Raw genomic sequence first — 21,053 nt, forward strand, 5'->3', positions numbered from 1 at the left:
TCCGGGCTCGGGGCTCCGGGCTCGGGCGGCGGGACGGCGGAGCTCAGGGCTCGCGGCTTGCGGCTCGGGGCCCGGGGGGGCGGGGCGGGGCGCGCTGCAACCAGAGCTCAGGCTCCCCAGGCCGAGTCCTTGGGCGCCGGCACTGTCGACTTAACGATAGAGAACTGAAATCACGGACAGCAAAGGCGAGAGTGGAGTAAACTGAGCTAAAAATGTATTATGGTCCATGCTTTTCCGAAGTGGTAAGAGTCCTCATTTACACTTTCACGACTCAAAGATTTATAACATATTAGCATAAATGACATTTTTATTAAAAAAAAGTTAGCGAGGTGTAGCATTTTAAAACTTTTTTTTCTTGATGGGGAGGAACCTCTTAAATGTCTGGCTTAATAGAAAACAACTGGGTCCTCACATTTGCTTCTGCATTCAATCTGCATATGTTGTCTTTGTGAAAGTATATAAAGAAAATATGGTCACGCACTGGTGTGGAGTTGGAAAGGGACAGGGTGTTTTAATGTTCTCATCACATAACTGTATTTTTATTAGATAGTACAAACCGAACAAGGGATAACTTAGTTGCAATGTACAGTCTGAAATCACACAGGTATTTGCCTTAAACAAAAAGTCAGGTAGCTATTACTCCAATAAAAAAGGTTTATTCGGGGGGAAAAAGAAAGAACTGCAACCCAGAACATGCAGCCATGGGAGACAGAGTACAAGTCCCCAGCACAAAGAGGAAATTCTGTTAAAATAGGAATTTGGAGGGCTGTGGCAACCAAGGAGTTCTTCCTGTAGGGCTTTGCCATCCATGTAGCACTAAGAGCTCACCCTACAGTCCCTCCCCATTCCGATCTTGGTTGAGGTCGTTACATTTTTATTACACAGGTAAGTTCTTTTACTCTATTATTAAAATTGATCGGTCTGTCTTGCACTTTAAGTCATTTTATCATGCATACTTTTGTAACATCATGCATTGGAAAATATGGGTTCACTTGTTGCAGGAAGTGACACCCGATGGAGGAATGTGGATGCTCAACTTTGTTAGAGGAAGGAGAATTTATTACCAGTAGAGAGCGTGAAACATTCACCACACACAAAGCACGATCTCCCCTTGGCTAGATTTATTACAGCTTATATATCTCTGCAGTGTCCATGCAAGGGGCGCGTGATTCCTTTGTCTGAGGTTTCACGTGTTCCTCCTTATTCAGGATGAGGAGGGGCAACTTCAGGTGGGGGGCTGCAAGGGGGTAGGAATTTCCAGACCACTGGTCTTATAGATCATTTATTTTGTAGAACCCACGACCTTGGCGTTATCAGCACCATTATAGGATTCTTGAACGGGAGAGACGGGACTCCTATGCTGTAAGCAGGGAGCCGCACTTACTGATGCCGGCACCTTCTCAGCCTGAGCCCCGATTGTAAGATAACAAGCTGTTTTACACAGTCTTGTTATTCCTGCACAGCTGCAGAGATAAGAACAGTTGGTTGGCAAGCCATGAAACTGGAGATGTGAGCTGGAGAGTCCTTGAGGTGGGGGAGGTAGCTATGGGAAAACATGTTAGCTGGAGAGCACTGGGCAGCATGGGGGGACGGAGCAGTTTTAACCTGCTGGTCACATCTGCAGGCCCTTTCCTTTGCATTTTTTCAGATGCCCTCTCCTCTCTCACACTGACATGCAGATCTTCCAAATGTTGAAACATTTCATTATAAAATATGAAAAATCATATTCATGTCATTATTAATCTTAAGTATTGGGAAGCTATGAAGTTCACAGCAAATATAAGTTTTCCAAAATTCTGTTTTTCATTTGCATATTTTAATTTTATATTGCAAGAAAAAAAAAAATACTGTCATTTATTTTCCTTGAAGTGACAAGCTCACTTGGTTGATTTTTGAGAAAATGTCAGCCACATCCCCAGGTAGGATGTCTCTCAGTCTTTCCTCCATGCAAAGTTCAGCTTCCAACTCAAATAATCACACAAGTGTTTTTTTCTGGAGCCAACGATGGAACTTCAGTATGCAGCACAGAATATTCGTTGCACAGATAATAAACAGTTGAGATTTAATAAATTATTTTTTACTGCTCCATTTAGAACATCCTGAAATGAAACTGAGAATGTGGTGATGAATACAATGGCTACGAATAAATACACTCTGGGGCCGTTTCCTTGATGCATACTGAGTGCTGATAGTTTTATCCATTATGACTTTTGCACCATCAATGCAAATTCAACAAAGTAAGTAACATCTTAAATTTGGGAACATTTACTGTAAAATTATTTCAACTTTTCTGTGGGGGAAAATATTATAGAAAAGACAAACCCTTCAACAAATTGTGCAGGAACAATGAGACAGCTATATAATATTAGAACAAAGATTGCTGTCTCACTATATTTTTAAAATAAATCTTAGATTAAATACTCAATATGGAAAGGAAGGCTCTAAAAGTTTTATACTGAAATGTAGTTAGCTTTCTTTGTCCACTGATTTGTTACAGAATCTGTTATATACTAAGCTCTCATACACTGTTAGTTTTCTACGCTGCTGTAAAAAATAACCACAAACTTAATGGCTTAAAACAATACAAATTTATTATATTACAGTCCTGTAGGTCAAAAGTTCAACATGGGCCTTACTGGGCTAAATCAAGATGTTGGCAGGACTGCATTCCTCTCTGGAAGCTCTTGGGGAGAAGCTTTTCCTTACCTTTCCCAGATTCTAGAGACCACCTGCATTTCTTGGCTCATGGCCCCCTACCTCCGTCCTCAAAACCTGCAACAGAGGATTGAGTGCTGCTCACGTCACATCACTCTGGCCTCCTCTTCTGCCTCCTTCCACTTTCAACTACTCGTGTGCTAACATTGAGCACACTTGGATAATTGAGAATAATCTTTCTATTTTAAGGTCAGCTGTTTAGCAAGCTTAGTTCCCTCTTTTCATTAAGGTAACATATTCATAGGTTACAGGATTAGGGTGTGGACATCATTCAGGAGCCATTATTGTCCTTATGACATACACATGAGTGTGTTTCTAGTCTCTGTTTTGTTCCATTGATATTTGCCTGCGATGGGAGTCTGAACATTTTTCTGTAAAAGGCCAGTGTATTATTTTCTAGGGATGCCAGACTGGGTGACTTAAACAACACAAATTTATCTTCTCAAGTGTTTTGGAGGCTGGAAGTCAGAGATCAAAATGACAACAGAGTTGGTCACGTTCTCCCTGTGTCCTCATGTGATCATCCTTCTGCATGTCTGTGTCCCAATCACCTCTTCTTTAAAGGACACCAGTAATACTGGATTAGGGTCCACCCTAGTATCTTCATTTTAACTTGAAATGTTTAAATGTTAAAGATCCAGTCACATTTGGAGTTACTGGGGATTGGGACTCCAACATAGGAATTGGGGAGGGGCACAATTCAGCGCATCACAATCAGTAAATATTTTAGGCTTTGTGGGCTGTAGTCTTGTAACTACTGAACTTTGCCATTGTAGCATAAAAGCAGCCATTGGTAATACATAAATGAATGAGCATGGTTCTAGTCCTGTCAAACTTTAGTCACAAAAGTAAGCAGCAAGCCAGATTTGTCCTTTGGTCTATTGTTTGCCAACTCCTGCTCTACACTGTGCCAACATACCATTGTCCTGCTATAGCATTACTGTGAGCCTTGACAAGTCGTAGGTCAAAGCTCTTTTTACGGTTGTTCTTCAAACTGGTTTGGGCTATTTCCATTCCTTTGGTTGCATGCACACTAGCCATTGATGGCCAAGTTCCACATGTACCACCTTTATAATTAATTGTGATATCTGTTAGGGTGTATCTCCATGTGGCAAGCACTGTGGCTTCACTATCCAGTAACTATCCTCACCCTTTCCTCTTTGCTAAAAGATCACCATATATGTTCAGTTTTTGGTTGGCCATACATTTATGGCATACCCCATTTTAGATTCAGTGGATGAATGTTAATTTCTTCATCAATTCATTCAACACTCAACAAATATTTATTGAATGTCGACTATGATCCAGCCCCACATCAGGCACAGAGGCTACCTCAGAAATTAAAACTAAGATCCCTTGTGAAGGATTCATTTCTACAGGGGAACACAGATAATAAATGATAGGTAGATATAGACATTGATTTTTTTAAAGGCGACAAGCACTACAGAAAAAATAAAAAACATGGTAAAGGAGATCGGCAGCGCCAGCAGTGTCTTAGTTTCCTAGGCCTACTGACCCTACGTACCATGGAATGTGGGCTCAAACAACTGAGACTGATTGCCTCACAGTTCTGGAAGCTCCAAGCGCCAAATCAAGGTGTCGGTAGGATTGGTTCCTGCTGGGGGCTATGAGGGAGGATCTGTCATAGACCTCCCTCCTTGACTTGTAGACCGGTCTTCTTTTTGTATTTTCACATCATCTTCCCTCTATATATGTGTCTCTGTGTCCAAATGTCCCTTCTTTCAAAAATAAGAACAACACTGATACTGGATTAGTGCTCTCTCTAATGACGTTACTTAACTCTGTAAAGACCCTTTCTCGTAGAAGGCCCCATTCTGTTATTGGGGGATATGACTTCAAAACATGGATTTTGGGAGGACACAATTCAATCCACAACAGGTAGTCAGAGTAGAACTCATCTGTAAGGCAATACATCCTAAATCTAATCTTTTTTTCCATAGGGCTTGGTGATAAGGGAACAGTCACTAAAAAAATCTGAAACGTAATTCCTAATGTATGGGGCCCAAAACAGTTTGCTTTTCCAACCATTTGGAGCCTCCAAAACCTGTGGAAGCACTACTCCTTTAACATCTATCTCCTAAATTCGTCTCATTCTTAGATTATCTTGCCAACCTCAACCAATAGCTGTCTATCCACACCGTAACTTTGTTTTCAACCAATTCCTGTACACCTGCTAAAACACTAGCAACGCAGTCAGCTTGCAGCTTATTGAAAGACAAAGTTCACTAAATCAATTTTTTTCACTTCTTGCCATGTAACAGGAAAGCCAGTTCCACAGATTTAATCAGTGTGTGTTTAATGAATGGATGAATGAATGTTAACAGGATACTTTGATTTCCCATGTGTCTATACCTTTGGTGACCGTGAGGCTGGGATCTTTTTAAAAATTCCTCACTGGTTTCCCATTACCCTTACGATAGCACCAAGATCCTTAGCTAGATGCGGAGGCAGCAAGGAGTCGCAGAAAAACTGTAGCTAAAATGGCCTGGGTTTGAACCCTAGTTCCTCCACTTATTATGCAACCTGGGACGAGTCACTCTGAGCTCAGAAACTGGAAGGAAATTAATAAAAGTCAACAGAATTACCGCAAAATTTAAATGAGATGGTGCATGTAACTCACATGCCATATGACTTTTTTGAACATTACTTTCTTCCCTTTAGATTCTAATTTCCACTGAGTAGCTGTGTCATTTTAAGATATGACATCATCACCACAATGGCAGTATAGAGGGAGACAGAGGACAATGTTTGAGGGAAGTCTGAGTGACTGTCTCTGGAGAGAATAATAATGGTAGTATTTACTTTTTGTATTAGAATAGCTAATTTTATAAGACCCTCCGCTATGTGCCAGACATCTTACTGAAATCTGCCACACAAATCTTACACAAATCTGCCAGTTATTTTCCAAACGACGCTCCACCATTTACTAGCTATGTCAAATTTGGGCAAATCACTTGAAATTTCCAAACTCTAGTTCCCTTAACTATGGAGGAGGGGAGATACTATAATGTTTCTCATAGGATTACATATAGAAATAATCTAATGCATTAAAGGGTTTAGCAGATTGGTTACCTCATATTAAGCTGTCTATAAATAGTTTTTAAAATCTGCAATTATTATAACTGTTATTAGCAGTCAGTTGGAGCTGCAGATTTTGTCCCCCCCCCATGTCCCTGGTTTTCTGAATAATTTTTAAAAACCAATTTTATTAAGGTATAATTGACATACAACAAACTGGGTCCATTTGAAGTGCATTTAGCAAATGAACAGTCATGGAACCACCACCACCAAGACACAAATCATCTCCAGTGGTTCCCTTCTGGTCCTGTTTGTAGTCAATTGCTCTCCCATCCCCAGCCACAGGCAACCACCGATTTACCTGTTGTCTAAAAAACAGAGTTTTTTTAGAATTTTATGTATGGGAGTCATATAGTGTGTACTCTTCTCTGACTTCTTTTAGAATGTTTTTGAGATTTAACCATGCTGTTGGGTATATCAATTTGCTGTTTTGTTGCTGAGTAGTATTCCATTAAATGACTATACCACAGTTTGTTTACCCATCCACATGTTGCGAATTATTATACATGACATCTGCTGTTTATATGGACCAATGTTTTTAATTTAAGGAATGGAATTAATGATCAAATGGTAACTATGTTTAGCAGTTTGATGACATGCCAAACTGTTTCCATAGAGACTGCTCCCACTAGCAATGAACAAGGGTTCTAATATCTCCAATCCTCATTAACAATTGTTACCATTTTTTTGTCTTAGTCATACTACTGGATGTGAAGTGTTATGTCTGTGGTTCTGATTTGCATTTCCCTAATGACTAATGAGGTCGAGTATCTTTACCTGGTTTTGCTAGATAGTCATATGTATTCTTTTATGTGAAACATCTGGTAAAACATTTTGCATTTTTTTTGGTTTGTCTTCTTGCTATATAACTTATGAGTACTAAGGATTCTTCATATTCTGGATACATGTCTCTGTGAGATACATGTGTTATGAATATATACTATTCTATGGCTTGCCTTTTTATCTACTTAACATTGTTTTTGAAAGAGGTGAAGTTTTTAATTTTTAAGAAGTCCAATCAATCATATTTTCTGTTATGATTCATGCTTTTCACGCTAAAAGAAATCTCTGCCATAAATATTTTCTTCTGGATATTTAAAAGTTTTAGCTTTTACATTTAAGTTTGTGATACATTTGGAGCTTTTTGTATGTAATATAAGGGGAGGGTTCCCCCCCCCTAGAAATATCCAGTTGTTACACCACCACTGGCTTAAAAGACTATCTTTTCCATATTGAATTATTTTGGCACTTATGTCAAAATTTCCGTGACAATGTATATGTAGGTCAATTTCTGGATTCTGTTTTATTGACCTATATCTATCCTCATACCATCATTTCATTAGTGTAGTTGTATAGTAAACTTTGAAATTAGGTAGTGTAAGCCCTCCACCATTGTCCTTTTATAAAAATTGCTTTTGTTATTCTAGGTCCTTTAAATTTCCATGTAATTTTTGATTAGCTCACCAATTTCCACACAAGTGCCTCTGAACCTAAAAAATAATTTGGGGAGAACAGGTATCTTAACAATATTGAATTTCCAATCCTTGACCATGGTATATTTCTCCACTTATTATGTGTTTATGTATTCTTGATTGTGTTCTTGAAATACAGCAATGTTTATACTTTTCAGTGTAAAGACCTTGCTCATTTCATTTACCTATTTCACATTTCTGTATCATTGTAATGAGATTGTATTTGATTTCATTTCCAAATTGTTCACTGCTATATAGAAACGGAATTGATTATTGTATATTGATCATGTATCCTGTAACCTTGCCAAATACCCTTATTAAGGTTCTATGATACATATGGTACATATGAACTTTTAAAGAGAGAATATGTGGTCACTGACAGGACCGTTTTCCTGATCCTAAGAGTAATATATATTCTTTGAGAAGATTTGGAAAGAACAAAAAAGTACAAAAAAAGTAGAAAAGTAAATGCCAATTCCCCCAATATGTAGGTTAACTGCTATTAATCTTTTGACAAATTTCCTGAAGAGTTTTGAGCAAGATTCATTTTTCACAATTCATTTATTTTTACATATTTGAGCTTATTCTATATTGACATTTATCATGCTTTTTCATAACACATGACAGCAATCAACATTTTTCCTAGGTTACCAAATTTTGTTTGCGTAATTTTAATGTCTGCATATTACTTGGATATTCTATAAATAACCATCTTGCTATTATACATTTTTATATTGCAAATTTTGCACCATCATAGGTAACGTTTCAGTGATCATCCACAGACATATATATCTCTTCCCACATTCCGTAGGCTGTTAACAATAGTAATGTTATTATTAATAGGTGACACATACAGTACTATGTGCCAGGCACTGTTTTAAGCACATTTTACATGTTATCTTGCTGATCCACAGAGACCTCTGAGGTAGGAATAGTAGTAGTACCTCCATTACACAGCTGAGTAACACTGAGCCAGAGGCTATTAGAAAGTCTAGGGGTCCAGTTAATAGACTGTTCTTCCACTCCCCTGAAGAACCCTGCTGACAATGAAGACTAGTTCTGATAGGGCATGTTACATGTGAATGGCATGTAAGCACTGAGGACAGCAGCAGTAATGGCTGGACCTGTGGGCTTGTTCTGGGACTGATTCACTCACAACACGAGCCCTGAGCCAATCACAGTGTCTCAAATGTAAAATGAAGAGTACGAGTTGGATAGTCTCACGTTCCTTGTGGTATCTAAAGTCTCACAATCCTAACAATCATTTCTAGATTTTTTTCCTGGGAGAGACATAAAGATCTTTGTCCTGTTGGTCTCAAACATTTGTCACTCAACAATCATTGAGCATTTCATATATATATTGTTTGCTAGAAAATGGCAAGTAATGGTCCGTCCCTACACACAGCAGAACCATTTACAGAATGAATCAGAGAATTAAAACAGATTCTCTTTGTAAATCTTCTTAGGGTCATGAACTTATCAGAGAATCTGAAAATTAGGATCTTCTTCCCAGAAGAAAAAACCTTTATACAAAACCAATAACTTTGCATACAATATTAAAACTTGTTTATGGATCCTCAAAAATGAATTCATACACCCACTATGGGTCAGTGATATCCTCAGGTTGATAAATTCTAATGTAAAAGAGACAAATATATATGGCTGGAAGGGAATTGAGAATTCAAGGAGTTATTAGCACTCAATAAGGATTAAATTAAATAACAGACACTAGGGTGAAGCAGTAACAGTAATATTAATAACCATAGCTAATAATTATAAAGCACTCAAGATGTCAAACACTATTCTAAGCTGTTCATATGTTTACTCATTTAGTTCTCATCACAATCCTACAGAGTTAGTAATATCCCTAATTTACAGAGGAGGATATCTATAAGTTATGCACAGAGAAGCTAGGTAGCACACTCAAGTTCACCCATCAAGTTTACGACAGAGGTGGGATTTCAACTTGGGTGGTCTAGCTCAGGCTTATGCTCTTAACCCCTACGTCTTCTTTATAAAGATGAGAACTACTTTGGAAGGAGAGTACCTTTGGGTAGGGCTGTTTATTTCATGAGCACACTAACTCAGGTATTTCCCAGGTACCTATTCCCACTCAAATGGAGCCCTCCCTGGTGTGTTCAAACAGCCAAAGTTCCTCTGGACCCCAACGTCCAGAGAATCACTGTTTTCAAATTCCCAGGAGACTTTAGCACCCTGTCTCAAAGAGTATAACTCTATGACCCAAAACAACTTAGAATTAATCAGAAAGTTTGCTAGTAGGTGGTTCTCAAGCTTCCCTGATGGCGAAATAGAGAAACTAGATATCCTCTTTAAATATTTAAAACTGTCTTTAAAAAAATTATTAGTTACACTGAATAAGCTATAAAACTCACTCGTAATCTCATTATCTAACAAATCAATTCTGTTCATTTATCCATCAATACTTTTTCAGTTCTTGCCCACATGCAAATATATTTTTAATGGGTACTAACAGTAAACGTGTTATTGTTTTCCATTATATGCATTCTCCCTGCCAAACAAAATGTGGTTATATCAGACACATAAAACAGACCTAACACTATCAAGTGTCCAAGAAGAGAGGAACAAGCAAGTAAAAAATGGCATGTTAATTCAATAGAATGTTACTTTCTATCTTTTGTTACAATAACTGCATCACTTTTCTTTTCTACTCAGAACGGCTCTCATTTATCTTTTTGAAGTAGCATTATCATTTACTTATTTTTTGAAGATAAAAAGCTGGATCATCTCTCAACAACTCACCTACTTGGTGGTTCCGTTTCAGATTTTAGCACTTAAGGCTTGGTCAAGAATGCTCCCATGCCAACTGCTTTTGTAGAAGTTTGTGGAAAGAAGGAAATCTGATGTATTTCTGTACTAAAGTGAAATCTGTGGGTTTCTCCCCTCCAGGACCAATTCTCTAGTACAAAAAAAGGATAGGAATAAGACAAAGCATTTCCTCAGAGATTACATCTGTACGGCTTCTCTCCAGTTCTGTTTTTCTTTGTGAAAAGCTTCCCATATTCACATTAATAAGTGTTTTCTCTAGTATGGTCTGTCTGGTACCTAGCAAGGCTAGGGCTATCAACAAGTGCTGTCCCACAATGCTTACACGCTAAGAACTGCTCTCCAGTGTGAGCTATTTGATGTACTATAAATGGAGAGTTCGGGCTGAAGGTAATTCCACACCGGTTACATTTATAGGTCTCTTCTCCAATATGAATTCTCTGATGCTTAATAAGGTCATTCTTCCTGATAAAGGCTTTCTCACATTGACAACATTCGTATGGTTTCTCTCCAGTGTGGATTCTCTGATGCACAATGAGGGCAGAACTCTGGCTGAAGGATTTTCCACAATCATGGCATTCGTATGGTTTCTCTCCAGTGTGGGTTCTCTGATGTGAGAAAAGGTGAGAGCTTCGACTGAAGCATTTCCCACAATCTTTACACTCAAAGGGTTTCAGTCCAGTGTGAGTTCTATGATGCACAACAAGGTGAGATCTCTGGCTGTAAGACTTCCCACATTCATTACATTCATAGGGCCTCACTCGAACATGAGTTCTCTGATGCAGAATGAGATGTGTGCTCTGTCTGAAAGATTTCCCACATTCAGGACATTCATAAGGTTTCTCTCCAGTATGAGTTCTTTGGTGCCTAATAAGCCTAGAGCTATGAACAAAAGATTTCCCACACTGATTACACGTGTAGAGTTTGTCTCCTGTATGAGTTCTCTGATGGGTAACCAGGTGAGAGAACCAGCTGAATGATTTCCCACATTCTTTACATTCATAGGGTTCCTCACCAGTGTGAGTCTTTTGATGGCCAATGAGGTGAGAACTCCGGCTGAAAGATTTTCCACATTCTTTACACTCATAGGGTTTTTCTCCAGTATGAATAAGCCGGTGCCTGGTAAGATTAGAGCGCCAGCTGAAGAACTTTCCACATTCCTTACACTGATAGGGTTTTTCTCTGTGTATAGCCTTTGATATACCAAAGGATGTGCCATGAGTGAGAGAGTTATCATCAGGGCATTTGTAGGGTTTATCTCCTGTTTGAGTCCTTGCTAATTGAATAAGGTGAATGTTCTGACAGAAGTTTTGGCCACATTCATCACTGTTATTTGCATAGCTTTCCTGATGACCACTAAAAACTAAATCATGTTTTAAACTTTTAGTACGTGAGTCATGTTTATGGAAATACTCTCTCAGTACTAGCTGAGCAGGAAGAAGACAGTTTGCCCCATATTGACCACTTTCACTGACTCTCTCCTGAGTAAGTACTTTCTTTTGGGTGAATGCCACTTGCCTCAAGTGTCTCTCCTGCTTTTCCTGATACTTATCAAACTGGTCTTCACATTGCCAGACTTCTTCTAACGACAAATACCAGAGATCGTTCTTTGTCATTCCTTCCATTTTAATGTCATAGAATTTTTTATCTGTAGAAATGCTCTTACTAGAAATTGACGATTTAATTTCAACTGCAGTATCCCAATCTGAAAGAAATGAAAAAGCTTTGCATAACTAAAAATGTATTAATGTTAGAAAAGTTGATGTATGTGGAGACAAAGCGTGTAAGCCATGTAGAGTTGCTTTTAGATATGGTCCTGTAACCTTCATAGAGAATGAGAAAGAACACAGCAGGAAACAGGAAATGCACTGGGCAATACAGCACATGAAAGGAGCAGAGAGCATAAAGAGAAGCCACAGGACTGGGTCTGACACGTGGGGATCAGCATATTCAGTGGTGGGTGTGCCAATAAAGGCAATTCCACAGAATAGACTGCACTCCCATTATCTAATCTGACCACAGAATCTAAGGTGTCTACTTGTTGCCTGACCCACCCTGACATGCATTATTCATATTACAGCTAATTTAATATTCCTAAATCATGAATGCAGCCATGTCAGGCAATGCCTTTTACCTACATCTCTAAAGCACTAGAGAATAATGCCCAGAATGAGACTTTCTTTGGAAACATAACCATTGCAGATGTAATCAGTTAAGATGACGTGGTACTGCAGCTGGGTGGGGGCCCCTAATCCATCATGACTGGTGTCCTTCTTAGAATAGGAGAGGCAATAGAGAGAGAGACAGGAAGGATGACTGTGTGAGGATGGAGTGAGGCATCTACACACTGCAGGGAACCTGGGCTACCAGAGCTGGAAAAGGCAGGGAGGATCCTCTCCTAGAAGGAGCACAGCCCTGCCAACACCTTGACTTCAAACTTCTGACCTCTACAACTGTTAAGACAATGTATTTCTGTTGTCTTAAGCCATCCGGTTTATGGAACTTGGTTTTGGCAGCCCCAGAAAACAAATGTGCCTGGTAAATGATCCTGTGCCAGGCTCCTGACTGCCTTCTGTATACAATTCAATCCCCACCAGTCCAAATTTTCACTCACAACTTTGTTAGGAGATTCTTCTCCACTTGACTTTTTTTTTGGTGGTAAAATATATTTAACATAAAATTGACCATCTTAACCATGTTTAAGGCTAAAGTTCAGTTATTAAGTACATTCGCATTGCTGTGTAGCCATCACCACCCTCCATTCCCATAACTCTCTTCATCTTGTAAAACTGAAGCTCTGTATCTATTAGATACTAACTCCTCGTTCTCCCCTCAACCCAGTCCCTGGCAACAACCATTATCCTTACTGTCTCTGATTTTGACAACTTCATATAATTGGAATCATTTTGTCTTTTGTAACCGGCTTATTTCACTTAGTGAAATAGGTGAACTATAACGAAGTTCATCCTTGTTGTAGCATAGTATAGAATTTCCTTTCTTTTTAAGGTTGATTAATATTCCATGGTGTATATGCATGTGTACACACACACACACGCACTCACACATACTGCTACTCTGATGAATTCTGATAGGAAATATACCATCTTTTCCCTTCTGGCCCTTCCACCCAGGGCAACAGAATCCCATGGAGTTTTTCAAAATACAAATGCCAAATGCAAAACTGAAAAATGAACATGTGTGATGAGAAATGGGGGCTGAGAAACAATAGAGAAAAACGGAGTGGAGTGTTTGAACATATGAATGGATGCTTTCCTTTATTAAAATTCTAAGAAATCTTCTACACATTATTTAACATAACCAATCGAGTGAGTTACCTTCAAAATCTGTAGCATCCATTAATCAACTGATCATCTGAATTTTAAAAGCCATTACTCACTATACTTTTTATTTTGATAATGAAGTTCACACAGCTGTGTAGATTCCCTTAAATTCCATGTGTTTCAATACATAGAGTTTTAGTATTTCTTCTGACAACAAATTCTCAATAAAAATCTAAACTGCTGAATCCAGTCAGTTATATTTGGATACTTTTCAACAGATATTTAGGAAAGCTTACTAAATAAATGAATACCTGAATGAAAAAATAAAGGAAATAACAGAGAAATGAAAGAAAACAGAGAACAATCTTGCCTCCCATGGTGTTTTTGAGAGCAGTTGACTGAGTTTTTAACAGCGTGTTGAAAGACCTGCCATTGAGATAAAATTTGAGTTACCTACAAAACCAAACGTAAAAAACGTCAAAAAAGGTTTGATATTTAAAAGTGCAGTAAGTCCTCAACTTCATCGATAAGGTTCTGCAACTTGAAGCAAAACATAAGGAAACAATTTTACCACAGGTTAATTGATATAAACCAGACAAGTTTCTATGGCATCTCATCATCGTTATAACGGAACAACGTTGAGCGAAACGTTATTCGAGGACCAGCTGTAAAGTGGATGCTCAGAAAAGGGAGGGACTTGTACCTAATGAGGAGTTCTTAAGGGTTCACAGAGAATGGACTTGAGGCAAAACTCCCAGGACAACTACAACTCTGACAGATTTTATGTACGCCATACTCGAAGCAGAGATGTAGGGAAACGCCTAATATGCGTAGACATTAGTATCAGATGGAAACGACTGGAGGCCGCCTGAACTTGGGAAGCTATGTGTCTATCTGAACCAACATGGAGCCCCTGGCAAGTGTCCCGGCTGTCCTGCCCCTTGTGAAGTAGGCTCTTTGCAGTGTGACACAGACAGCAATCCCCAAGAGGCCTGAAGAGAAAAATGTCTGAGAACTGAGCTCAGAAAGACCGATCAGAGAAAAGATCCCTGACAAAGAACAGAGGCGAAGGACGGCGGAAGACTGCTTGCTATTTCTAAACCGAAAAGGCTGATTTTCTATACACACGGAAGGTGGAAAAAGAAGCGATGTTAGGAATCCTTTCATAATGACTTGCGTTTTAGATATTAAGATTAAAGTGAAATCGGCATAAATCATGAAGACATTATAAGAGTTAGGGTGCAGTGGGGACACGGGGGTTTGGGAGCGGCGGTTCTGGAGAGGAAGGAGAATGAAGCAACGGGAACTGGGAGCCTCTGCCACGGTTTTCTGACTGTCAGAGAACAACTGGGGACACTGGCAGGTGATGGAGTCCCCCTGCTCGGCCTACGCAGAGGCTGGGGGAAGGGCCATGTGAAAGAGGAAAGACAGGCAAAGATGAAAAAGATTCTGTGAAAATGCCAGAACAGGGATGCCAGAGGTGGTGCTAATAAGCAGGGCTCGAACCAAGCCCATCAAGAGAAAGATGATTTTAATGAAGAAGTAAGACGCCTCTGTCTCTGAATGCAAACGGAAGTGTGACAAAAGACGACTAGCAGTGGGAAGTAGGAGGTAAGCAAACTCAGACTTCTCAGAAGTGAGGACTAGTGACCACCGTCTCCAGGGATTCTAGCCTAGCGGGTCATCTGGGTTCCTGCCGGAAACGCCTCTGGCCTGGTCCTCACCTGGGTGGGTGTGGCGGCGAACCCCTCTCTCCACCAGCCACGGCTCTTCCCCTTTCTCCAAGTGGAGGATCACATCTGGCTTGGGGAGTTGATGTCCTGTTCACAGTGAAAGATATAAAACTGGGTTAGGGCTGGGAGCTCCAGGCTGGACAAAAAGAAGCACCCGCAACCCCCAACCCTTCATAGTTCTGGGGGACTCTAAACTATAGACTACAGGTGAGGCAGCAAAATATGCATTTTCAAAAGTTCAACAAATGAAAACAACTTTTTTCACAAAAGCAGTATAAAGAAAGAGGTCCAAGCTCATGCTCGGGTATTTGCTTCAGGGTGTCCACATCTTTTGACCAGTAAAGAACCAAAACATGACAGGGAGTGTATCTCTCAAAACAGAAGTTAGTCTTACCCAATGAAAGCAGATTCTTATAGTTCTCCAGAGTCACATCTTTGTACAGGATCTGCTGAGCCGTGTCCAAGAGCTGCCACTCCTCCCTGGTGAAGTTTACAACTACATCCTTGAAGGTCACCAGTGTCTGCAACACGAAACACATTTGTACTAAGCCAGATGTGTGTCTTTGCCCTCCCTCCTTGAATATACACAGGAAGAGAGATCAGGCAGATAGCACTGGGGTTGGGAAGAGGACGGACCAGGATGCACTCTAGGAGTTAGTAGTATTATTTTTGTTGGCTTCTGGACAAGGCCTAAAAGGAATGGTTATTAGGTACCTACTGTCCAAAAACCAGTTATGCTTTAGGTTTAGAAAATGTCAGAAATACTTTAAGTCGATTTTGCCATAAAGTTATAGCAAGGAGAACCAGACACTGAAAGTTAATCTACATTTGTATAACGTGAAATAAAAAACCTAATTCAAGGCTGGAAAAGAGGAGAAAATAGTCTTGAGTTCAGGACAACTTAATGCTTAGAAGACCAACCTAGACATGTTTTATGACCTAAAGTAATTACCTAAAACATTTTTCCTACACATTTATAGGCATAAGAAAATGGAAAAAAAATTACATTTTTATAGAAGCAAACAATTTGAGAAAGAAACATTAGACACAGAAGCAAGGCCTTTATCAGCCACATCCAGAAGAAGTGAAGATTATAAGTGGGAAAAACCCTATTTTAATGACTGAGAATTTCTCATCAATGGCTACGAAGGTCAGAAGACAGTGGAGGAATATTTTTTTAATGTGGGGAAAAGAAAAGAACTGTCAAGGTAGAATTTCTGTGTGCGGTGGAAGTATCTTTCAGGAATGATGCAACACACTCTCAAATGAAGTAAAACAGAATTTGTCACCAGCGGATCTGCTCTAAAAAACGTGGCAGAGGCAGTTCTTCAGGCACAAGGGAATTGGTGCTGGGGAGAAACTTTCAACCTCAGAAATAAACTGAGCAACAAGAGCGGTTCCTATCTGGGTAAATAGGATAAACTGGGTTCCGGAAGTCCTTGGAGCTGAAGTCCTCGGAGCTCCGCAGCGCAGTCGCCAGCAGCCCGGGCAGCGCTTCCCGGCGGCCTTTTCACCGTCGCCCAGAAAGAGGCTAAGCCAGGCGCAGGCAGCCGGGTCCCCGCCCCGGGAGCTCTCTGGGCCCTAGTCACAGCGCCCCTGACGGTTACATAACGTGTCCCCGAGTTCCTCTAATGAGCACAGCCGGCGTCGCCCCCAGGACGCCCAGGGACCAGAGGAACCCGGACGGGCACACACAGTCTCAGTTCTTCCACCATCTGTGGGGCAGAGGCTGCCACGGGCTCGGTTCCGCAGTGTGGACGGGAGAGTGCCCCACTCCCTGGCGTCGCCTCCCTGGACCCCCGCCCCACTGCTGACGAACTCGTGCTTCTCTCGTGAGAGGAACAAAACGACCGCTGCGGATACGGCGAGCGCCCGAGCCCCGAGCCCGAGCCCCGAGTCCGAGCCCCGAGCCCAAGCCCGAGCCCCGAGTCCGAGCCCCGAGCCCGAGCCCGAAGCTCCGGCGCAAGGCCTCCGACGTCAGCGAACGGGTTGTCCCTGGAGGCTGGGGCAGAAGGCGGCCTGACTTACGCGGGACGGGGCGGCTGGGGACGGGGCTTCCATGCCCTGCTCGCTCTCCACGACGCTCTCTTGAGTAGCAGGAGTCCCCAAGAAGGCGAAGCTGGGAGAGAAAGACACGTGAGGGAGGTCTGCTGTGACCGGGAGGCTTCGCAACCCCTGGGCCCGGACTCCCCAGTACCAGCCTATGGAAGGCGAACACCGCCCCCCAGAGGGACAGCAGCGACATTCCAGATGCCCAGGAGCAGGAGCAAGGAGCTTTGTCGACTGCCGTCTGTCTCCTCTGTCTCCGGAGTTCCATGCTCAATTCCATTGGGAATTAATTAGTTCTACAATGACAGATCCTCTTTTTTGAGAAAATCAAACAAGAAAACAAACGCTGACTCGATCTGATGCCCTTAATTTACAGATAAGAAGACAGAAAATAAGTGTTTTCTCCAGCCTATGGCAGAAGTCAGTCAGAGATTTGAAGCACAAGAAAAACGAGACGTGCCATTGCTGGCCTGAAGGCGGAAGGTGCCCCATGGGAGCTAATGTAGCACCCAGCTGACAGCCAGCAGGAAACGGGGACCTCAGGGATAGAGCCACGAGGAACTGAATTCCACGGACCAGTAGAGTGAGCGTGGAAGTGCGCTGTCCCCACAGCCTCCAGGTGAGACCTTGGGTGGCCAACGCTTCTTGTCAGCTGATGGACACCTGAGCAGAAAGCCCAGCCACACTGCAGTGGACTCCTAACCTACAGAACTGCGAACTAGGGAAGGGGTGCCGTTTGAAGCTGCTAAATTTGTGGAAATTCATTAAACAGCAAATGAAAACTAATGCCTGGCCGATTATCTTTTAAAGGTATTTAACACTTAGGGAAAGATACGCATTTACCTACACAGTTACCAGTGCCAGTGTCAGTGCCAGAGGCGGACATTCTCTCTGGCAGATGCAGATTTCCATCTGGCTTCATTGCCCTCCGCCCTGAAGGGCATCTTTGAACATTTCTTGTACTCGTGTCTGCTGGTAATAAATTCTCTCAGCTTTCGTATGTCTGACGACGTCTTTATTTTGCCTTTGTTTCTTTTTTAACAGCTTTACTGAGATATAACTCACATTCCATACAATTCACCCAAAGTGTACACATTCAGGGGGGTTAGGTAAATTACATCATTAATCCTTAAAATCTGCCATTTTAACCATCAGTAAGTGTACTAGTCAGTGGCATTAATTACATTCACAATGTGGTGCAACCATCACTAGTAATCCCGAAACTTTTTCCTCATCCCAAACGGAAGCTCCTAAACATTAAAAATAACCACCGCCTCTTCCCTCCCCTCTGACCCATGCTGTCTCTGTGAATTTGCCTATTCTACAACACCATGTAAGTAAAATCGTACATTTGTGCTTTCGTGTTCATCTTATTTCACTTAGCATGCGTTCCCATCGACAACCCTATGGTGTAATTTCTATAAAGCCCACTAAGAAGCAGTAAGATTTGCTAAATCCCGCTAATGACATTATCAAATGAAACCAAGGCGGTATGTAAAATCAACTGAGCACAGTGAAGAGTAAAACGAGCTGCAGGACCAGGATTAGACTGTGGGGAAAGTCAACATTTAGAAAGCAAGCAGAGGAGAAAGGGAAGCCCGAAGAGGAGGCAGAGAAAGACCCACGGAGGATGGGAGGGTTCAGGACAGAGGCATGTCAGAGAGGAAGGAAGAATTTCATGGAGGGGAGATGAAAAGGCTCAGATAAACTAAGGACTGAAACGTACCGGCCTGGCTCGATGAGGGGTCACTGTGACTTGGGGAAAGCAGTTTCAACGTGCCGGTGGGAAAGGAGCCAGATCCCACGGCAGGAATGGAAAGCTCGGAGGTAAAGAAAGAAGAGCAAGGGCAGAGCTAGAAGAGGTGGTGCGGCCAAAAGCCAAACTCGAGGGAGACCGTGGGCTGAGAGGAAGGAAGGAGCAGACAGGCGGCTGGAGCCGGAGGCCAGAGAGAGGAAGAAGGGATGGTCAAAAGCTCAGACGAGGGATCAGGCTTGAGGAGGAAGCTGGCAATGCATCTTTCTGTGCCTTCCTTCAGAAGTCACACGTCCCAACTCTTACCTTCTGCCTCCCTATTCCTTTGACGGGCTTGGAAAGACCTCTGTGACTGCACGGAAACCACCCAAATAATCCAGGGTCATCCCCCATTTTCAGGTCCTTAGTTGAATCATATCTGCTAAGTCCCTTCTGCCATATAAGATAATACAGCCACAAGTTCTGGGGATTAGGGCATGGATATCTTCGGAGAGCCTCCCACCAGGGCAGAAATGGGCCCAAAAAATAAAAAAAATAAATAAAAAATAAAAGCTGCTAGAACCAGCGAGAAAGCTACGCAAGCTACTGAGGCCCAAGAGGTTCCACAGCACAGCTCTGATCGAGCTCCCGAGGGCCCAGGCCTCTACATTCTGGGCCCTGACAACTTCTCGACCCTGACTCCCCTGCACCTGTCCCATTCTCACTATGCCTCATTTTAAATGCCGCCTGTTCCCAGAAGCCTGCCCATTGTCCCAGAAAGCATCAGTGGTCCCTTAGCCAGTAATCGTCGAGCACTCTGCCCCATGCTGCACTTCGCAGATGGTGCCAGCACTTCAGCACTCTGCCTCAGGCTACCACTACTTACTTATCTGCCCACCTCTCTTATGAGATAATGAACCACTTGAGAATTGGGACAATCTCACTCTAAATCTCAAAAAGAGGATAGCTCTAATAGCCAGAAGACTTAAGAAAGCTGGCTGATACAAGACATGCTATGAGGAATACTACAGATGAAAGTGTACTGTAAACTAAACAGAGATTTTACAACATGAAACTTCTTTTTCCTTAACATAAACATTTTAAAACTTAAAATGTTTTTTAAACTATATGCCACTAACCTTTCAGTGTTTAAACTATGTGATAAAAACCAAGGAAACCCATCATTTCTAGGAGTATTCTTCCTTTAACAGAAATATTTCCTCACCAAGTTATGAAGAAATGAGTCTTTTCCAAAACATTTTTAAGATGAGAATATAAAGAACAAACTGCATGGGGGTTCTTAAAAAAAAAGAAACAGTTCTATTTTCTCGACATGTGAATTTAATCTATAAACAGAACTGTTCTCATTCCTATTCTTCCTTTATTTTTATTTTTATTTTATGTTTCCTAGTAATGTTTTAAAGTTTTCTCATCGTTCAGGCATATTTCTAGTTAAAATTAATACTAGGTAATTTCTTCCCACTGTGAATAGACTTTCTTTAATAAAAGTATGTGCTTGTTATTGAGAACAGTAAGCAATCTGTTGATGTTTCCTTTCCAGCCACTTTACTAAAAACTCACTGATGTTAACTGAATCTCCTGTACATGTTGGGGATATAGTTAATTAATTACTAAGGGTAATTCTGTAATCTCTCTTCCAGGTAGTCTTTGATTCTATGTAAATACTGTATTCTCCTAAGCAGAATGTCACGACGATTTCTATATAAAATACTAATAAGCAGACTTTCTCATTTAATTTATGATATGTATTTCAAATCGTTGCCCTATGACTAGCATTTGCTAAGAGCTCAAAAAATATGTGTTGAGAGAAGGAATGAAAGAACAAATGAACAATTTTCAAGAAAAGGCAGAAATGTATACAATTCACCATTCAAGAGGCTTTGCAAAACAGAGAGACAATTTTAATGAAACAGAGAGCAGATTAGATCATACTTAGGTTAGAGAAAAGCTGGTGTAGTGTTGAAGTGGTTTAAAAAGAAGACGTAGGGAAGAGTTGTGCTATTTATTTCCCAGGTAGACAGTTAATCGTAGGGAACATCTCTAAGCTGACTAACGTGTTAGCTAGCATTCTGGATGACATCCTGTCTCTCCCCTCTTTTTTTTTTTTTTTGTAAACATAGTATATTCTGGTATTAAGGTATAGATA

The 21,053-nt window shown here is 41.1% G+C and overlaps 1 protein-coding gene and 1 long non-coding RNA gene across 13 annotated transcripts in view; one reads left to right on the forward strand and one right to left on the reverse strand.

Moving 5' to 3' along the window:
- Positions 1-19: 19 nt before the first annotated feature.
- Positions 20-18,151, forward strand: LOC120615954 (uncharacterized). Of its 9 annotated transcripts, none has more exons than XR_005656388.1 (5): positions 20-242; positions 2,094-2,237; positions 10,606-11,576; positions 13,223-14,983; positions 16,086-16,994. It is a non-coding gene; the product is annotated as an uncharacterized LOC120615954 (long non-coding RNA). The 9 variants fall into 9 exon arrangements; XR_005656392.1 differs by lacking the exon at positions 13,223-14,983 and having other exon boundaries at positions 10,606-10,714; positions 11,479-11,576; XR_005656391.1 differs by lacking the exon at positions 16,086-16,994 and having other exon boundaries at positions 10,606-10,714; positions 11,479-11,576; positions 13,223-15,101.
- Positions 7,829-21,053, reverse strand: part of ZNF10 (zinc finger protein 10) — a 14,712-nt gene continuing 1,487 nt past the window's right edge. For 2 of the 4 annotated variants that reach the window (XM_039879150.1, XM_039879152.1), the window contains exons 2-5: positions 17,134-17,224; positions 15,500-15,626; positions 15,097-15,192; positions 7,829-11,796 (exon numbers count right to left, since the gene is read on the reverse strand). In XM_039879150.1, the coding sequence (XP_039735084.1) occupies positions 10,334-11,796; positions 15,097-15,192; positions 15,500-15,626; positions 17,134-17,166 (1,719 nt within the window). In that variant the 5' untranslated portion in view covers positions 17,167-17,224 and the 3' untranslated portion in view covers positions 7,829-10,333. Of the gene's footprint in view, positions 11,797-15,096; positions 15,193-15,499; positions 15,627-17,133; positions 17,225-17,997; positions 18,112-21,053 lie in introns of those variants that run through there. The other 2 variants (XM_039879153.1, XM_039879151.1) reach the window with 2 other exon arrangements.

The sequence above is a fragment of the Pteropus medius genome, unplaced genomic scaffold (assembly GCF_902729225.1).
Source record: "Pteropus medius unplaced genomic scaffold, Ma_sr-lr_union100, whole genome shotgun sequence".
Taxonomy (NCBI): domain Eukaryota; kingdom Metazoa; phylum Chordata; class Mammalia; order Chiroptera; family Pteropodidae; genus Pteropus; species Pteropus medius.